General features: G+C 47.9%; 1 protein-coding gene and 1 long non-coding RNA gene across 4 annotated transcripts in view; one reads left to right on the plus strand and one right to left on the minus strand.

Moving 5' to 3' along the window:
* Positions 1-10,871: 10,871 nt before the first annotated feature.
* On the minus strand, positions 10,872-13,764 carry LOC118967772 (uncharacterized). The gene is made up of 3 exons (XR_005055000.2): positions 13,710-13,764; positions 13,051-13,191; positions 10,872-12,876 (listed from the first exon to the last, which is right to left on the minus strand). It is a non-coding gene; the product is annotated as an uncharacterized lncRNA (long non-coding RNA).
* Positions 13,765-13,887: 123 nt separating this feature from the next.
* Positions 13,888-17,198, plus strand: part of PITRM1 (pitrilysin metallopeptidase 1) — a 28,229-nt gene continuing 24,918 nt past the window's right edge. The window contains exons 1-3 of one of the 3 annotated variants that reach the window (XM_073229474.1): positions 13,910-14,048; positions 14,654-14,797; positions 16,172-16,280. In XM_073229474.1, the coding sequence (XP_073085575.1) occupies positions 14,748-14,797; positions 16,172-16,280 (159 nt within the window). In that variant the 5' untranslated portion in view covers positions 13,910-14,048; positions 14,654-14,747. Of the gene's footprint in view, positions 14,049-14,653; positions 14,798-16,171; positions 16,281-17,198 lie in introns of all 3 variants that reach the window. The other 2 variants (XM_073229473.1, XM_073229475.1) reach the window with 2 other exon arrangements.

Genomic DNA, 17,198 nt, shown 5'->3' on the forward strand with positions numbered 1-17,198 from the left:
CATTGAAGAGGAGCGGGCAGCACTGCCAGGTGTTCTGAAGGAGGCAGAGGCCATCAAGGAAAAGATGAAATCCTAAGGGAAGCACAGGCAGTGAACATCAGCTGTGAACCATTGAGGTGAATGCAAGAGATTTCTGAAGACTGCAGTAACATTGCTGCAGTGCACAGAAGAAAAGGTAAAGGTTGAAGCAGAGGAGGCACTCAGAGGAGGGGAGAGAAAGGTGGCATCAGCCCCAGAAATGGAGGAGCAGGAGAAGGATGAATGGATGATGACGGAGGCAATGGCGCCTCTCTATTTAAATCATGCCCTGTGGTTGTACAGAAAAATAAAGTCCCAGGAGCTGAAACATCCCCGAGGAGGGGTGTGGAACAAATACCCACACTAGGCAAGTGGCGTGCTGAACTACAGCCACGTAGTGCCCTCCCAAGTACTCCCTTGAGTGAAGAACTCCAACACACATTGGGGCCAGTAACATATTCTAGTGAAAAGCAGGAAGAACTTGCTGAACCATTAGTAGCAGAGAGACCCCAAAAGGGGGCCCTGAGTTCCGTAGACGTGTTAACACATATGGCTGCCTCGCCTATCCAACTGCAAGTACAAACCAAGGAAGAATCACTGAAGCCGAGGTTCGGCTTCCAGAATAACATCTTGCTGCCAGGAAAAGCTCTACTGATCCCCAGAGATTCCATTGAGATGACGTGGCCTTGGACCTTTCAACACATGGACCAATGATGGCTGGCTCTCCTGGCACCTTGGGGACAAGGCCTGGAAGCTGGCCTCCTGTGTATTCCTGGAATAACAACAGAGTGGCTGCCAAATGTCAGAGTAGTATATGCTGAATGGATAAAAGGTAGGAGCATCTTACTGGGGAGTTTTGTGTTATCATTATGCCCAGTGCATGTGCCTCCAGTAGCACTATATATGGACCCTTCAGGATCCCCCATGGGGAAAGAATCGAAAGTATGGTATAGTAGACCTGGAAGGGACCCCCTCTCTGCTACAGTTCTATCACAGGACCACTCTCTTGCATGTATCCTACCAGATGGACAAGATTTGCCTATGTTGATGGCATTAAAACATGTGTGTTATTGCTCCTAAAGTCTCTGTGGATCGGGAAACTCCTCTGGCTTGAGGATTATTATAATTTTTGTTAACTGTATCAAAATCTTCCTATATCTTATTATTTATTATCTCTAAGTTGTTGTTATCTTACATTGCTATTTTGGAATCTGGCTACAGTCCCCCAGGTTTCTCACACAGGGTCCATTGCCAAAGATTGAAAGCATGTTGGTTGTAAGTCGAGATTCCTGGAGGGTTGGAGTGTGGGGAGGTTGAGTTTCCTATGGCCAGTATACTTACTGAACTTAGACCCCCTTATGATGTAACAGACCTGTTGCTATGCTACCACTTCCACACCTTTAGTCAGTAAGCTATTATTGTGCTACATAGACAGCCTGGCCCAGTGCACTGGGTGGAGGCAGAGATGCTAGTGCTTGACCTACCACCAGGAGAGCAAGCAGGGTAATAAAGACTTTCAACCAAAAAGTATTCATTGTCAATTTCTTTGGTCACATTGAATGTATAGCGAACTTTCCTGGGCTGAAAAACTCATAGGCAAGACAGCGTGAGGCAGAAGGAACTGTGACTTGGCTGCATCTCACAGTACTAAAAAGGTCTACAGATGAGACCCAAGAAATGGCGGGAGGAGAGCGTGAGCTGCAAAGTTCTCTGGATTCCCTGTGGAGGGAAATGGCATTGAGAAGACAGGAGGTGGCAGGAGAATGCAAGCTGCAAACTTCTGTGGGTTCCCTGAAGAAAGAGATGGCATTGACAAGAGAGGAGGCAGCAAGGTGCCATTGAAGTGGAGCAGACAGCACTGCCAGGTGTTCTGAAGAAGGCAGAGGCCATCAAGGAAAAAGATGAAATCCTGAGGGAAGCACAGGCAGAGGTGGCAGGAGAACATCAGCTGCGAACCATTGAGGTGAAGGCAAGAGAGCTTCTGAAGACTTTAGTAACATTGCTGCAGTGCACTGTAGAAAAGCTAAAGTTTGTAGGAAAGGTGGCACTCAGGGGAGGAGAGAGAAAGGTGGCATCAGCCCCAGAAATGGAGGAGCAGGAGAAGGATGAAGGGACGATGCCAGAAGGACTGGCATCTCTGTATTGAAAGCACACACCCAGTGGTTGTAATGAAAAATAAAGACCCAGCAGCTGAAAGAACCCCAAGGCGTGGTGTGGCACAAGCATCCACACTAGCCAAGTGGGGTGCTTACCTACAACCATGTAGTGTGCTCTCTAGTAGTCCCTTGATTGAAGAACTCCAACACAAGTTGGGGCCAGTGACATATTCTAGTGAAAAGCAGGAAGAACTTGCTTTTGAACCATTAGTAGCAGAGAGACCCCAAAAGGGAGCCCTGAGTTCCATAGACATGTTAACACATATGGCTGCCTCGCCTATCCATCTGCAAGTACAAAGGAAGAATCACTGAAGCTGAGGTTCGGCCTCCAGGATAACATCTTGCTGCCAGCACCAACTCTACTGAACCCCGGAGACTCCATTGAGTGGATGTGGCCTTGGACCTTTCGACACATGGACCAACGATGGCTGGCTCTCCTGGCACCTTGGGGACAAGGCCTAGAAGCTGGCCTCCTGTGTATTTCTGGAATAACAACAGAGTGGCTGCCAAACATCACAGTAGTATATGCTGAATGGATAAAAGGTAGGAGCATCTTACCAGGGAGTTTTGTGTTATCATTATGCCCAGTGCATGCACCTCCAGTAGCACTATATAGAGATCCTTCAGGATCCCCCAGGGGGAAAGAATTAAAAGTATGGTATATTAGACCTGGAAGGGACCCCCTGTCTGCTACAGTCCTATCACAGGACCACTCTCTTGCACGTATCCTACCTGATGAACAAGATTTGCCTATGTTGATGGCATTAAAACATGTGTCTTATCGCTCCTTAAGTTTGTGTGGATCGGGAACGTCCTCTGGCTTGAGGATTATTGTAACTTTTGTTGTTAGGAACCTCCTCTGCCTTGATGATTATTATAATTTTTGTTAACTGATTCAAAATCTTCCTATATGTTATTATTTAATATCTCTAAATTGTTGTTATATTCTGTTGCTAGTTTGGAATCTGGCTACAGTCCTCCAGCTTTCTTGCACAGGGATGATTGCAGAAGATTGAAAGCGTGTAGATTGTAAGGCGAGAATCCCGGAGGGGTGGAGTGTGGGGAGGTTGGGGTTCCTATGGCCAGGATCCTCACTGAACTTAGACCCCCTTCTGATGTAACTAGCCTGTTGCTAGGCTGCCACTTCCACATCTTTAGGCAGTAAGCTATTATTCTGCTATATAGACAGCTCGTCCCAGTGTTCCATGTGGAGGCAGAGATGCTAGTGCTCGATGTACCACCAGGAGAGCAAGCAGGGTAATAAAGCCTTTCACCCAAAAAAATACTCTCTGTCAATTTTTTTGGTCACATTGACTCGATAGTGAACTTTCCTGGGGCTGAAAGCCTCATTGGCAGGACACCGTGAGGCTGCAGCGACTGTGGCTTTGCTGCATCTCACAGTACTAAAAAGGTCTACAGAAGAGACCCAAGAAATGGTGGCAGGAGAGCGTGAGATGCAAACTTCTCTGGATTCCCTGAGGAGGGAAATGGCATTGATGCGAGAGGAGGTGGCATGAGAATGCGAGCTGCATACTTCTGTTTATTCCCTGAATAAAGAGGTGACATTGACAAGAGAGGAGGCATCATGAGAGTGACAGCAGCAAGTGCCATTAAGAGGAGCAGGCAGCACTGTCAGGTGGTCTGAAGGAGGCAGAGGCCATCAAGGAAAAAGATGAAATCCTGAGGGAAGCACAGGCAGAAGTGGCAGGAGAACATCAGCTGCGAACCATTGAGGTGAAGGTAAGAGAGCTTCTGAAGACTTTAGTAACATTGCTGCAGTGCACTGTAGAAAAGCTAAAGTTTGTAGCATAGGAGAAACTTGGGGAGGGGTGAGAAAGGTAGCATCAGCCCCAGAAATGAAGGAGCAGGAGAAGGATGAGGAGGTGATTCCGGAAGCACTAGCATCTCTGTATTGAAAGCACACCCAGTGGTTGTAAAGAAAAATAAAGACCCAGCAGCTGAAAGAACCCCAAGGCGTGGTGTAGCACAAACACCCACTCTAGCCAAGTGTGGTGCTTATCTACAGCTGTGTAGTCCCCTCTCTAGTAGTCCCTTAAGTGAAGACCTCCAACACAAGTTGGGGCCAGTGACATATTCTAGTGAAAAGCAGGAAGAACTTGCTTTTGAACCATTAGTAGCAGAGAGACCCCAAAAGGGAGCCCTGAGTTCCATAGACATGTTAACACATATGGCTGCCTCGCCTATCCATCTGCAAGTACAAAGGAAGAATCACTGAAGCTGAGGTTCGGCCTCCAGGATAACATCTTGCTGCCAGCACCAACTCTACTGAACCCCGGAGACTCCATTGAGTGGATGTGGCCTTGGACCTTTCGACACATGGACCAACGATGGCTGGCTCTCCTGGCACCTTGGGGCAAGGCCTGGAAGCTGGCCTCCTGTGTATTCCTGGAATAACAACAGAGTGGCTGCCAAACATCACAGTAGTATATGGCCAAAATGTAGGAGCATCTTACCCGGGAGTTTTGTGTTACAGTTATGCCCAGTGCATGTACCTCCAGTAGTGTTATATATGGACCCTTCAGGAACACCCATGAGGAAAGAATTAAAAGTATGGTATACTAGACCTGGAAGGTCCCCCTCTCTGCTACAGTTCTATCACAGGACCACCCTCTTGAATGCATCCTACCTGATGGGCAAGATTTGCCTCTGTTGGTGGCATTAAAACATGTGTCTTATCAATCCTGCAGTCTTTGTGGATTGGGAACTTCCTCTGGCTTGAAGATAATTGTAACTTTTGTTATTAGGAACCTCCTCTGTCTTGAGGTTTATTATAGGTTTTGTTACCTGTATCAAAATCTTGCTGTATCTTAATTTTTATTATCTCTATGTTGTTGTTATATTCTGTTGCTATTTTGGAATCTGGCTACAGTCCTCCAGCTTTCTCACACAGGGACCATTTCGGAAGATTGAAAGCGTGTAGATTGTAAGGCGAGAATCCCGGAGGGGTGGAGTGTGGGGAGGTTGGGGTTCCTATGGCCAGGATGCTCACAGAACTTAGACCCCCTTATGATGTAACTGGCCTGTTGCTAGGCTAACGCTTCCACACGTTTAGACAATACACTATTATTGTGCTATATAGAGAGCTTGGCTCAGTGCTGTGGGTGGAGGCAGAGACACTGGTGCTTGACCTACCACCAGGAGAGCAAGCAGGTATTAAAGCCTTTCACCCAAAAAAACGCTTGCTCTCAATTTCTTTGGTCACACTGAATTGATAGTGAACTTGCCCAGGACTGAAAAAACCATTGGCAACACACCGTGAGGCAGTGGGTACTGTGGCTTGGCTGCATCTCAGAGTACTAAAAAGGTCTACTGGAGAGACCCAAGTAATGGAGGCACGAGAAGGCGAGCTGCAAACTTATATGGATTCCCTGAAGAAAGAGATGGCATTGACAAGAGAGGAGGCAGCAAGGTGCCATTGAAGTGGAGCAGACAGCACTGCCAGGTGTTCTGAAGAAGGCAGAGGCCATCAAGGAAAAAGATGAAATCCTGAGGGAAGCACAGGCAGAGGTGGCAGGAGAACATCAGCTGGGAACCACTGAGGTGAAGGCAAGAGACTTCGGAAAACTGAGGTAACATTGCTGCGGTGCACAGTAGAAAAGGTAAAGTTGGCAGCAGAGGAGGCACTCGGGGGAGGGGAGAGAAAGGTGCCATCAGCCCCAGAAATGAAGCAGCAAGAGAAGGATGAAGGGGTGAAGCCAGAGTTACTGGGGCTTCTGTATTGAAACCTGGTCCAGCGGTTCTAAAGAAAAATAAAGACACAGGAGCTGACAACTCCCCACTGATTGGTGTGGCACAAACACCCACACTAGCCAAGTGGGGTGCTTATCTACAGCCACATAGTGCCCTGTCTAGTAGTCCCTTGATTGAAGACATCCAGCAGATGATGGGGCCAGTGACATATACTAGTGAAAAGAAGGAAGAACATGCTTTTGAACCATTAGTAGCAGAGAGACCCCGAAAGGGAGCCCTGAGCACCGTAGACATGTCAACATATATGGCTGCCTCGCCTATCAAACTGTAAGTACAAATCAAGGAAGAATCACTGAAGCTGAGGTTCGGCCTCCAGAATAATATCTTGCTGCCAGCACCAACTGCACTAAACCCCGGAGACTCCATTGAGTGGACGTGGCCTTGGACCTTTCGACATATGGACCAACAATGGCTCGATCACCTGGCGCCTTAGGGACAAGACCTGGAAGCTGGCCTCCTGTCTATTCCTGGAATAACAGCAGAGTGGCCACCAAAGGTCTCAGTAGTATATCCTGAATGGCCAGAATATAGGAGCATCTTACCAGGGAGTTTTGTTTTATCATTATGGAAAGTGCATGCACCTCCAGTAGCAATATGTATAGACCATTCAGGAAACCCCATGGGGGAAGCAGTAAAAGTATGGTATACTAGACCTGGAAGGGACCCCCTTCCTGCTACAGTCCTATCACAGGACCACTCTCTTGCATGCATCCTACCTGATGGACAAGATTTGCATATGTTGGTAGCATTACAACATGTGTCTCATCGCCACTACTCTTTGTGGATTGGGAACTTCCTCTGGCTTGAGGATTATTGTAACTTTTGTTATAAGGAACCTCCTGTGGCCTGAGGATTATTTTAATTTTTGTTACATGTATCAAAACCTTGGTCTATTTTAATTTTTATTATCTCTATGTTGTTATCTTCTGTTGCTATTGTGGAATCCTGTTACAGTGCTCCAGCTGTCTCGCACAGGGACCACTGCAGAAGATTGAGAGTACATAGATTGTAAGGCAAGAGTCCTGGAGGGCTGGAGAGTTGGGAGGCTGGGGTTCCTATTGCTAGGAGTCTCACTGAACCCCTTATAATGATGTAACTGGCCTGTTGCTAGGCTACCACTTCCATACCTTTAGTTAATAAGCTATTACTGTGCTATATAGAGAGCTCAGCCCAGTGCTCTGGGCAGAGGCAGAGACGCTAGTGCTCGACCTACAACCAGGAGAGCAAGCAGGGTAGTAAAGCTTTTCACCCAAAAGAATGCTCACTGTCAATTTCTTTGGTCCCAATGAATCGATAGCAAACTTTCGTGGGGCTGAAAGACCCATTGGCAAGACACCATGAGGCAGCGGGGACTGTGGCTTGGCTGCATCCCACAGTACTAAAAAGGTCTACAGAAGAAACCCAAGAAACGGTGGCAGGATATAGTGAGCTGCAAACTTCTCTGGATTCCCTAAGAAGGGAACAGCCTTGATGTGAGAGGAGGTGGCACAAGAACGTGAGCTGCAAACATCTGTGGATTCCCTGAAGAAAGATCGCATTGATACAAGAGGAGGAAGCACGAGAGCGCTGACAGCAAGGTGCCAGTGAATAGGAGCCGGCAGTGCTGCCAGGTGTTCTAAGGAGGCAGTGGCCATCAAGGAAAAATATGAAATCCTAAGGGAAGCACAGGCATAGGTAGCAGGAGAACGTCAGCTGCGAACCATTGAGGTGAAGGCAAGAGACTTCTGAGGACTGATGTAGCATTGTTGCAGTGCACAATGGAAAAGGTAAGTTTGTAGCAGAGGAGGAACTCATGGGAGAGTAGGGAAAGTTGTCATCAGCCCCAGAAATTGAAGATCTGGAGAAGGATGAATGGGTGATGCCAGAGAAAATTGCGCCTATGTAGTGAAAGGATGCCCTGTGGTTCTAAAGTAAAATAAAGACCCAGAAGCTGAAAGATCCCCAAGGGCTGCTGTGGCACAAACACCCACACTAGCCAATTGGGGTGCTTACCTACAGCCATGTAGTGTGCTCTCTAGTAGTCCCTTGATTGAAGAACTCCAATGCATGTTGGGGCCAGTGACATGTACTAGTGAAAAGGAGGAAGAACTTGCAGAGATATCCCAAAAGGGAGCCCTGAGCCGAATAGACATGTTAACACATACGGCTGCCTCCCCTATGCAACTGCAAGTACAAACCAAGGAAGAATCACTGAAGCCGAGGTTTGGCCACCAGAATAACATCTTGCTGCCAGCACCAACTGCACTGAACCCCGGAGACTCCATCGAGTGGCATGGCCTTGGACATTTGAACACATGGACCAACGATGGCTGGCTCTCCTGGCACCTTGGGCACAAGGCCTGGAAGCTGGCCTCCTGTCTATTCCTGGAATAACAGCAGAGAGTTCCCCAAAGGTCACAGTAGTATATCCTGAATGGCCACAAGGTAGGAGCCTCTTACCAGGCAGTTTTGTTTTATCATTATGGGCAGTGCATGCACCTCCAGTAGCACTGTTTATAGACCCTTCTTGAACCACCATGAGGAAAGAAGTAAAAGTATGGTATACAAGACCTGGAAGGGACCACCTTCCTGCTAGTCCTCTCACAGGACCACTCTCTTGCATGTATCCTACCTGATGGACAATATTTGCATATGTTGGTGGCATTAGAACATGTGTCTTATCGCCGCTAGTCTTTGTGGATTTGGAACATCCTCTGGGTTTAGGAGAATTGTAACTTTTATTATTAGGAACCTCCTCTGGCTTGAGGATTATTATACAATTTATTACCTGTATCAAAATCTTGCTGTATCTTCATTTTTATTATCTCTAAGTTGTTGTTATCTTCTGTTGCTATCGTGGAATCTGGCTACAGTCCTCCAGCATTCTCGTACAGGGACCATTGCGGAAGATTGAAAGCGTGTAGATTGTGAGGCGAGAATTCTGGAGGGGTGGAGAGTCAGGAGGTTGTGGTTCCTATGGCCAGGATCCTCACTGAACTTAGACCCCCTTATGATGTAACTGGCTTGTTGCTAGGCTACCGCATCCACACCTTTAGACAATAAGCTATTATTGTGCTACATAGACAGCCCGGCCCAGTGCCTTGGGTCGAGGCAGAGACACTAGTGCTTGACCTACCACCAGGAGAGCAAGCAGGGTAATAAAGCCTTTCACCCAAAAAAACACTCGCTGTCTATTTCTTTGGTCACATTGAATCAATAGCGAACTTTCCCGGGGCTGAAAAACCCATTGGCAAGACACCGTGAGGCAGTGGGTACTGTGGCTTGGCTGCATCCCACAGTACTAAAAAGGTCTACAGAAGAGAGCCAAGAAATGGTGGCACTGGAGAGCGAGCTTCAAACTTCCATGGATTCTCTGAGGAGGGAAATGTCCTTTATGCGAGAGGAGTTGGCAAGAGAAAGCGAGCTTCAAACTTCTGCAGATTACCTGAAGAAAGAGATTGCATTGATACGAGAGGAGGAAGCATGAGAGCACTGACAGCAAGGTGCCACTGGAGAAGAGCCTGCAGTGCTGACAGGTGTTCTGAAGGAGGAAGAGGCCATCAAGGAAAAAGATGAAATCCAAAGGGAAGCACAGGCAGAGGTGTCAGGAGAACATCAGATGTGAACCATTGAGGTGAATGCAAGAGACTTCTGAAGACTGAGGTAGCATTGCTGCAAGGCACAGAAGAAAAGGTAAAGGTTGAAGCAGAGGAGGCGCTCAGAGGAGGGGAGAGAAAAATGGCATCAGCCCCAGAAATGGAGGAGCTGGAGAGGGATGAAGGAGTGATGCTGGAGGCACTGGCAACTCTCGTAGTGAAAGCACGCCCAGTGGTTGTAAAGAAAAATAAAGACCCATCAGCTGAAAGATCCCCAAGGAGTGGTATAGCATAAACACCCACATTAGCAATGTGGGGTTCTTACATACAGTTGTGTAGTGCCCTCTCTAGTAGCCCCTTGTTTGAAGAACTCCAAAGCTTGTTGAGCCAGTGACATATAGTAGTGAAAACCAGGAAGAACTTGCTTTTGAACAATTAGTAGCAGAGAGACCCCGAAAGGGAGCCCTGAGCACCATAGAAATGTTAACACATATGGCTGCCTCCCCTATAGAATTTCAAGTACAATCCAAGGAAGAATCACTGAAGCCAAGGATTGGCCACCAGCATAACATCATGCTGCCAGCACTAACTGCACTGAACCCCGGAGACTCCATTAAGTGGATGTGGCCTTGGACCTTTCAATACATGGACCAATGATGGCTGGCTCTCCTGGCACTTTGGGGACAAGGCCTGGATGCTGGCCTCCTGTGTATTCCTGGAATAATAACAAGAGTGGCCCCCAAAGGTCACAGTAGTATATGCTGAACATCCAGAAGGTAGGAGAATGTTACCGGGGAGTTTTGTTTAATCATTGTGCCCAGTGCATGCACCTCCAGTAGCACTATATATAGACCCTTCAGGAACCCCCATGGGAAAGGAGTAAAATTATGGTATACTAGATGTGGAAGGGACCCCCTTTCTGCTACAGTCCTATCACAGGATCACTCTCTTGCATGCATCCTACCTGATGGACAAGATTTGCCTATGTTGGTGGCATTAAAGCATGTGTCTTATTGCCCCTAAAGTCTTTATGGATTGGGAACTTACTCTGGCTTGAGGATTATTGTAAATTTTCTTATTAGGAACCTCCTCTGGCTTGAGGATTATTATAATTTTTGTTACCTGTATTAAAATCTTGCTGTATCTTAATTTTTATTATCTCTAAGTTCTTGTTATCCTCTGTTGCTATTGTGGAATCCAGCTACGGTGTTCCAGCTTTCTCGCACACAGACCTTTGCGGAAGACTGAAAGAGTGTAGACTGTAAGGTGAGAATCCTGGAGGGGTGAAGTGTGGGGAGGTTGGGGTTCCTATGGCCAGGATCCTCACTGAACTTAGACCCCCTTATGATTTAACTGGCCTGTTGCTAGGCTACCGCTTCCACACCTTTAGGCAATAAGCTATTATTGTGCTATATAGAGAGCTGGGCCCAGCGCTCAGGGCGGAGGCAGAGATGCTAGTGCTCGACCTTCCTCTGGAGAACAAGCCGGGTAATAAACCCTTTCACCCTTAAGAATGTTTTGCTATCAATTTCTTTAGTCACATCAAATCCATAGTGAACTTGTTCGGGGCTGGCAAGCTTGCTGTGAATTCGATGAGACTGAAAAAAATGACAATGGAAAGTTCTTATGGTGAAAGTGTTTATACTCAAATTTATTCCCATGGTGCAGGTCAATCACTAGAATCCTGTTTACTCAGAGTAAGTCTGCATGGCCTCTCTGGGCCTCTCTGCCCACCTCTGCAGTCTCAGTCTCTGTCCTCAGTGCTGCTACCACTCTCTGGTCTCCTGCAGCCATGCAGCCCTGCATTCATGCAGCAGCCCAGAGTACTGGGCAGAGCTCTTTAGATAGTAACAATGTATTGGCAGCACATGTGTACTGAGCAAGCTGATTTGGGCCAGGTGAGAATCCTGGCCATAGGAACCTTCACTTTCTCCACAGAGGCTCAACCTAATGACCTCATTTTGTTTACCACTGTAAGTAACCTACTTCCAAATGAGGTCACATTCTGAAGTACTGGAAGTTAGAACTCCAACATATCTTTCTGGGGAGACACAATTCAACCCATAACACTCCACTAGCCACTTGACTAACTTTCTAAGTACCAATCACAATCTATTCTGATGTATGCTTACTTGTTAATCTTACTAACACAATGAGTTTCATTGTAACGTTTTTGCCAATGTAGGATATTGCATTGAAATGGTTTTTGTTAATATAAACTGTGATTACACATGAGTGTTAGAATTATGTTGTGTACTGCTCAAAATAACTATCTATATATTCTTAGCAGGCTTCGATAGGTCAGCCTTCAGTGGGGTTGGATTCTCTGGGAACATACTAGTAAGTGTCAATTACAGGATTGTCTTGACAATGGGTTTCAGCCCCAACTAGTTCACTCTTGATTGAAAAATGGCCATGGAACATTCTTGGGGTGAAGGGGTTTATACCCGGCTTTATTCTCACAGTGGCAGGTCAAGCACTAGAATCCTGTCCGCCTCAGGCTAAGTCTGCATGCAGCAAGGTGGTTTCTGTGTGTCCTAGACACTGCCATCACTGCAGCCCCTACTTTCCAGCGGCTGTACAGCCCAGTGCACTGGGCAGAGCTCTTTATATAGTCAATAATAAGGTATTGTCCACACGTGTGTAGTGAACTAGCTGACCAAGGTCACGTGAGAATCCTGGCCATAGGAACTTTCATTTTCTCTACATAGATTTTATATAGCACATATTTTTCAAATATCAATATATTATTAAAATACTAAATCCCCACAAAATACTAAATCCCCATGGGGCCTTGGCTTCCTGCACACCCTCAGTAGGGTTAATGATACCCAACTGTGCACCACACCTGTTTGTCCTGGTTCAGCTGGTTTCTCCTCTGAATAGAGGTACTTGGCTAACTGCAGAATTTGCTGCCCTGTGCTGTAGACTTGTAGGAAAGTCCCCCTTCCCCTACTGTTCTATGAGGACAGCTGCCCACTGCTTCACCCCAGATATGTCTGGCCTTGAGAAAACTGTTGTACCCATGGGAAAGGAGCTAGATAAGGGCCCTGAAGGCTAGATGCTGGCCACAAAGGCCACATGCATGCACATCTTAAAACACTTATCTAACCATGAATTAGCAGTATAGCAGTATAAGAAGTGTAGCTTTGTGCAGAATAAAGTGGCCTCTTTGAGCACCTTCCACGACTCCTGTTGCCTTCTTTGCTCTTTGCGTTGCCCCAAAACCTCAGAGGCAACCCCCGGACCCCGACAAGACTCTTGGTGGCTCTTCATGGCAGTATTGCCCTCTGCATTCCTGTCCAAGCGTTTGTTCAGAACTATGGCATCTGTCATTATTTGGCATCCTTTAGAGCCTGGAAAAAGGGGCAGGGAGATTTGATCCATTTGCATTCGTTGGCCAGGCGGAAGGAATGAGGGAGAGGAGGGAAGGGGGGAGATGAGCACCAAGAGACATCTCAGAGGTCCTGCCTCTTTTCAACTCCTCCCACGCAGCGCCCAGGTGTGGTTAAGCCCGAATGCCCTCCCACCTGCTGAAGCCGGTTGGATGAATGCGTCCGGCGGGCTCCGGGTACTGCGGATGCAGGAATCAGGCAGGCTGACTTCCCAGACAGAGCGCGGGTGTGGAAAGCATTGAGCCAATGCGCCCCTGCGGTTCTGGAGGCAGCATTCTGGTGGGACCGATCGTAAAGAGGGTGGCATCAGGGGCCCCTGTCTGGAAACTATCTTGTCCGTCCTAGGGCCCTGTCCACGACGTAAGCCAGCCATGGGACCGCAGCGTCCTTTACTCTCCCTTCGTTGCCCGAACCCCCAGAGGCCCTGTGAGCACGTAGACACGCACGGTCCACACCGGGCCCCAGAGCGCGCCGGGCCGCAGGACAGCCGCTCACCTGGCCCAGCGTGGGTACGCCCCCAGCCTGTAGCCCCTTCTCGTACAGCGCAAGCCCCGCCCCTCACCTGCTTAGCTCCCGCACTTCACCTACGCAGCCCCATCCCCACTACTGCGCAGTCCCGCTTCTCATCTGAGCTGTCCCCACCCACCACTGCGCAGTCCACCAGCTCGTAGTCTCCGCCCCACACTCGCGCAGCCCCTCTCCCCAGCTAAGCAATCCCCATCCTCGTTTGCGAAGCCCGGTCCCACAACTGCTCAGCCCCGCCCCTCGCTGCGCAGCCCCGCCCCTCATCTCACCTATCCTGCGCACGGCCCACCCAGCGTAAGTCCCGGGCTCTGCACTCAGCCCTGCCCCGCAGTTCCTGTGTTCCGCCCCTCGCGGCGACCCGTCCCACCATCACCCCGCCCACCCGCGCGCCTGCAGCCTCCCTGGGCCATCGAGGACCCGCCCTTTTCCTTTGCAGCCTATCGGAGAGGGCGTCCTCCGGCCCACTAACCTATGGGAGCCGCGGCCCGTTCGTCTCGGCCCGCGCCGTGCGTGGGAATAAGTGGAATCTCGCCGGCTAGGTTTTGGTGAGACGCCATGTGGCGCTGCGGTGGGCAGCGTCCGCAAGTCTTGCGGCTGCTGAGAGACCGGTGAGCCAGCAGGAAGGGCGGTGGCGGGCCGCGGGCGGGGATGGGAGGCGTCAGGGTCCCGGATGGACCTGCCGGCCGTTTGGAGGCTCCCGGACCCCACCAGCCCACGTCTGGTGACTCCCGGACACCGGGGGCCGTAGCCCAGCACCGGGAACCTTACGGGCCTGGGTTGAAGGCTCCTTTGGCCCCTGGGGGTGGCTGAGCTACCTCCCAGCGCAGCCTCTGCACCCCATGCTGGGCCTGTTTGCTGGGCAAGGCTGGGGCATGGCCTCAGAGCTGGCCTGCCAGCGAAGACGGCCCTGTGCACGGTCGTTTGGGTTTTGAAGTGAGGGTGGTAGTAGTGGATGTGGGTTTCCACACGGGTGTTCCGTGTGGTTCCTTGGTGGACTCGAGGAGGCCGGCCCCCAAGTGGAGCAGCACTGTTAGCTGCTCTGTTAAGAGATCCTAGACCCAGGAATGGAGATTTTTTAATGACAAGGCTTATGGAAAAAGAACACGTTTTGTTTCCAACCATGAATGAGTGTCACGCCCTGTGAGTGTAAAATAATGTTAACAGTTTACTTATTTTAAAAAAAGGGGCTGTTTCCTTTCCCGCAAATTCACAGAACCTTGTCTGCTCTGAGTGAAGTTCAGCTCTGTTGGCCCAGTTGTTGGAGTGCCCTTGGAGTCTGTGTGTGGCAGTAGGAATGTTATTCACACATGGAGTCTGGTATTGGTCCTGTGGCCTGGTCCTCTCGTATGCTTTCAGTGTAAGCATTTTGTTGTTGTAATAGTGTTCTTGATGACAAGTAACTTCTTGAATGTCTCCATCCCTTAATTATAGAAATTGAGAAATCAATAAGGAAGATGTTGGTTGAATATAACATATCTCCATAAGATTGCTTGGTATTGATTATAAGTCAGTGTTTTTGTTTGTGTATATCTTTTTTAAAAGATATTTTTGTGAGATTCATTTTTTTAAATTATTGATACACGATCTTAAGAAGGTTTCACATGAGCAACACTGTGGTTTCAACATTCACCCATATTATCAAATCCCCCCAACCCCATTGCAATCCCTGTTCATCAGTGTAGTAAGATGCTATAGGGTCATTACTTGTCTTCTCCATCCTGTACTACCTTCCCCGTGATCTACCTATATTGTGTGTGCTAATTATATCGCCCCTAATCCCCTGTGAGATAGAATCTTACTGTAGAATATTGCATGAAACAATATGGTTGAAAGAAAAATGGTTTAAAAATAAGTTTTCACCATTCCCAATTTAAGATTACCTCAAATTGGTCAAAACTCTCCCTCTTAGATGTAATCTCTTTCCTGGTTCACAGAAATTATTTCCTTGCTTTTCTTTGTATTTTTACCATCTAGGTATTTTCCCACAATAACATGTTACCTGTCCTAATAATACCGCTTCAGAATAATACCGTGCCCTTTTTGGTTCAGCATTATATGACCCACATCTTTGTTAGCCATGGCTACAGTCCATTCTTATGGCTAAGCTTATTTTATTGATTAGTCCATGGTTTGTACGTCCTCTGTTAATGGACATGGGGGGTTGGAGGAATTTGTGGCTCTTAGGAATACTGCGAAGACTGGTGCATGTGTGTGCTCATGGATGAGGACAAGTCCGACAGGTGAATGAATTACTAATGCAAATAATGCCAATCCACGTCATTGCACACCAAGCAGCAGTGTGTGAGTTCCTGGGAATAACAGACTCGTAAATTTGGGCCAGCTCAGCAGGTATGTAATGGGACTTTATCATGGTTTGTGTTTCTTGTGGCACTCTGATGGAAGAAGCCGTTTTGACATGAGAGTTGCTTTTTGTCCAGTTAAGGGAAATTGGGGCATAATTGTATTACAGTTATTTATGAACATATATAAAAAGTTTTCAGCATTTAGTTATCAGTTGATGTTATGAATCTTTAGCTGAGTTGAGATAAAATATCATTAAAATTGAAAGCTTTACTAAAAATTCCAGAAATTAGTTTTCTGGAATCTGTCTGGAAGATGCAAGGTTAAGTTCTCTTTAATAATCTGTGTCACATGGCAGTGTTTCCCTCCTGTTGGTGGAGTATGTTAGCCCATTCCTGCCAAGTCCTCTGAGTTTGGTTACTCTCCTTAGATGTAGCAGCACTAAGGCGAAAGCCTGGAGGTGGAAGAGCACCACAGCCGCTGACAGGGCGCTGCAGCATGAGGTTGGGCAGAAGATCCATGGCTTCACCATCAGCCAGGTGAGCATGGGCCCTTCTGGCTGTGCTGTGTGTGGCACTTGTAACAGAGCGTGGGAGGTCCTGCTGCAAAGATGGAGGAGTTGTCTTCTCTGTCCCCAGGCCAACTCAGTCCTTTTCCACAGTTGGCCTTCAACTGAGCAGAGTTTGCAAATGAAGCAATTTCCTGATTATTATATAAGTAGATTCCCAATCCTTCCCTGAAGCCACTGAATGTCTTTTCAGATTTTAGAAAGTAAGCCACACTCATTAATGTTCCTGCATCTAGGCACTTGACTGTTCACCCCGAGTGTGACACTAGACTTGCTAATTTCTTAGACTTAAAATGAAAGGGGGGCCCCACATCTATTCAGGTCAAGTTTTACCATCAAGTGTTTCTTCTAAACTATGCAAAAAACTTATTTTTAGGCCATCTCACTTTCAGAATTATAGAGGAGAGATTGTGGTCCTATATTTTCTTAAGTTTCTGTTAAAATCGATTTCATTTGGCTCTGGCTTCGTTTTGCTTAAACTTTCACATTGTTTTTTCTTCAGTGCATTTGAAAAATATGTACTTCACATAACCAACTGGCCGTGGGTTTCGTGCTAACAAATACAAAAGCAGGCAGCTCACAGTCAGCAGGACACGGGCAGCTGTAACCCCAGGGTGAACATGTCGACGGTAGCAGTGGCAGTGCCCAGAGGAAGAGGAAGGTGGGAGGAGCAGGCGCTCTGCTGGGTGGCAGAGCAGGGGTGGCCCGTGGAGCTAGGAAAGCATCCTGGCTGTGGGCTGGCCGTGAGCAAGGCTGTTGATGGCAGTTCAAGGCAGGGTCCTCAGCCGTAAGTCAACTCCATTTGTCTGAGCAAGGGGCTCAAGACAGTGGGTGACAATATTTGTACAGTCTGTCAAATTCATGCAGAGAAGTTGGGATTTATAAGTTA

Source organism: Manis javanica, chromosome 2 (assembly GCF_040802235.1).
Source record: "Manis javanica isolate MJ-LG chromosome 2, MJ_LKY, whole genome shotgun sequence".
In the NCBI taxonomy this organism is placed as follows: Eukaryota; Metazoa; Chordata; class Mammalia; order Pholidota; family Manidae; genus Manis; species Manis javanica.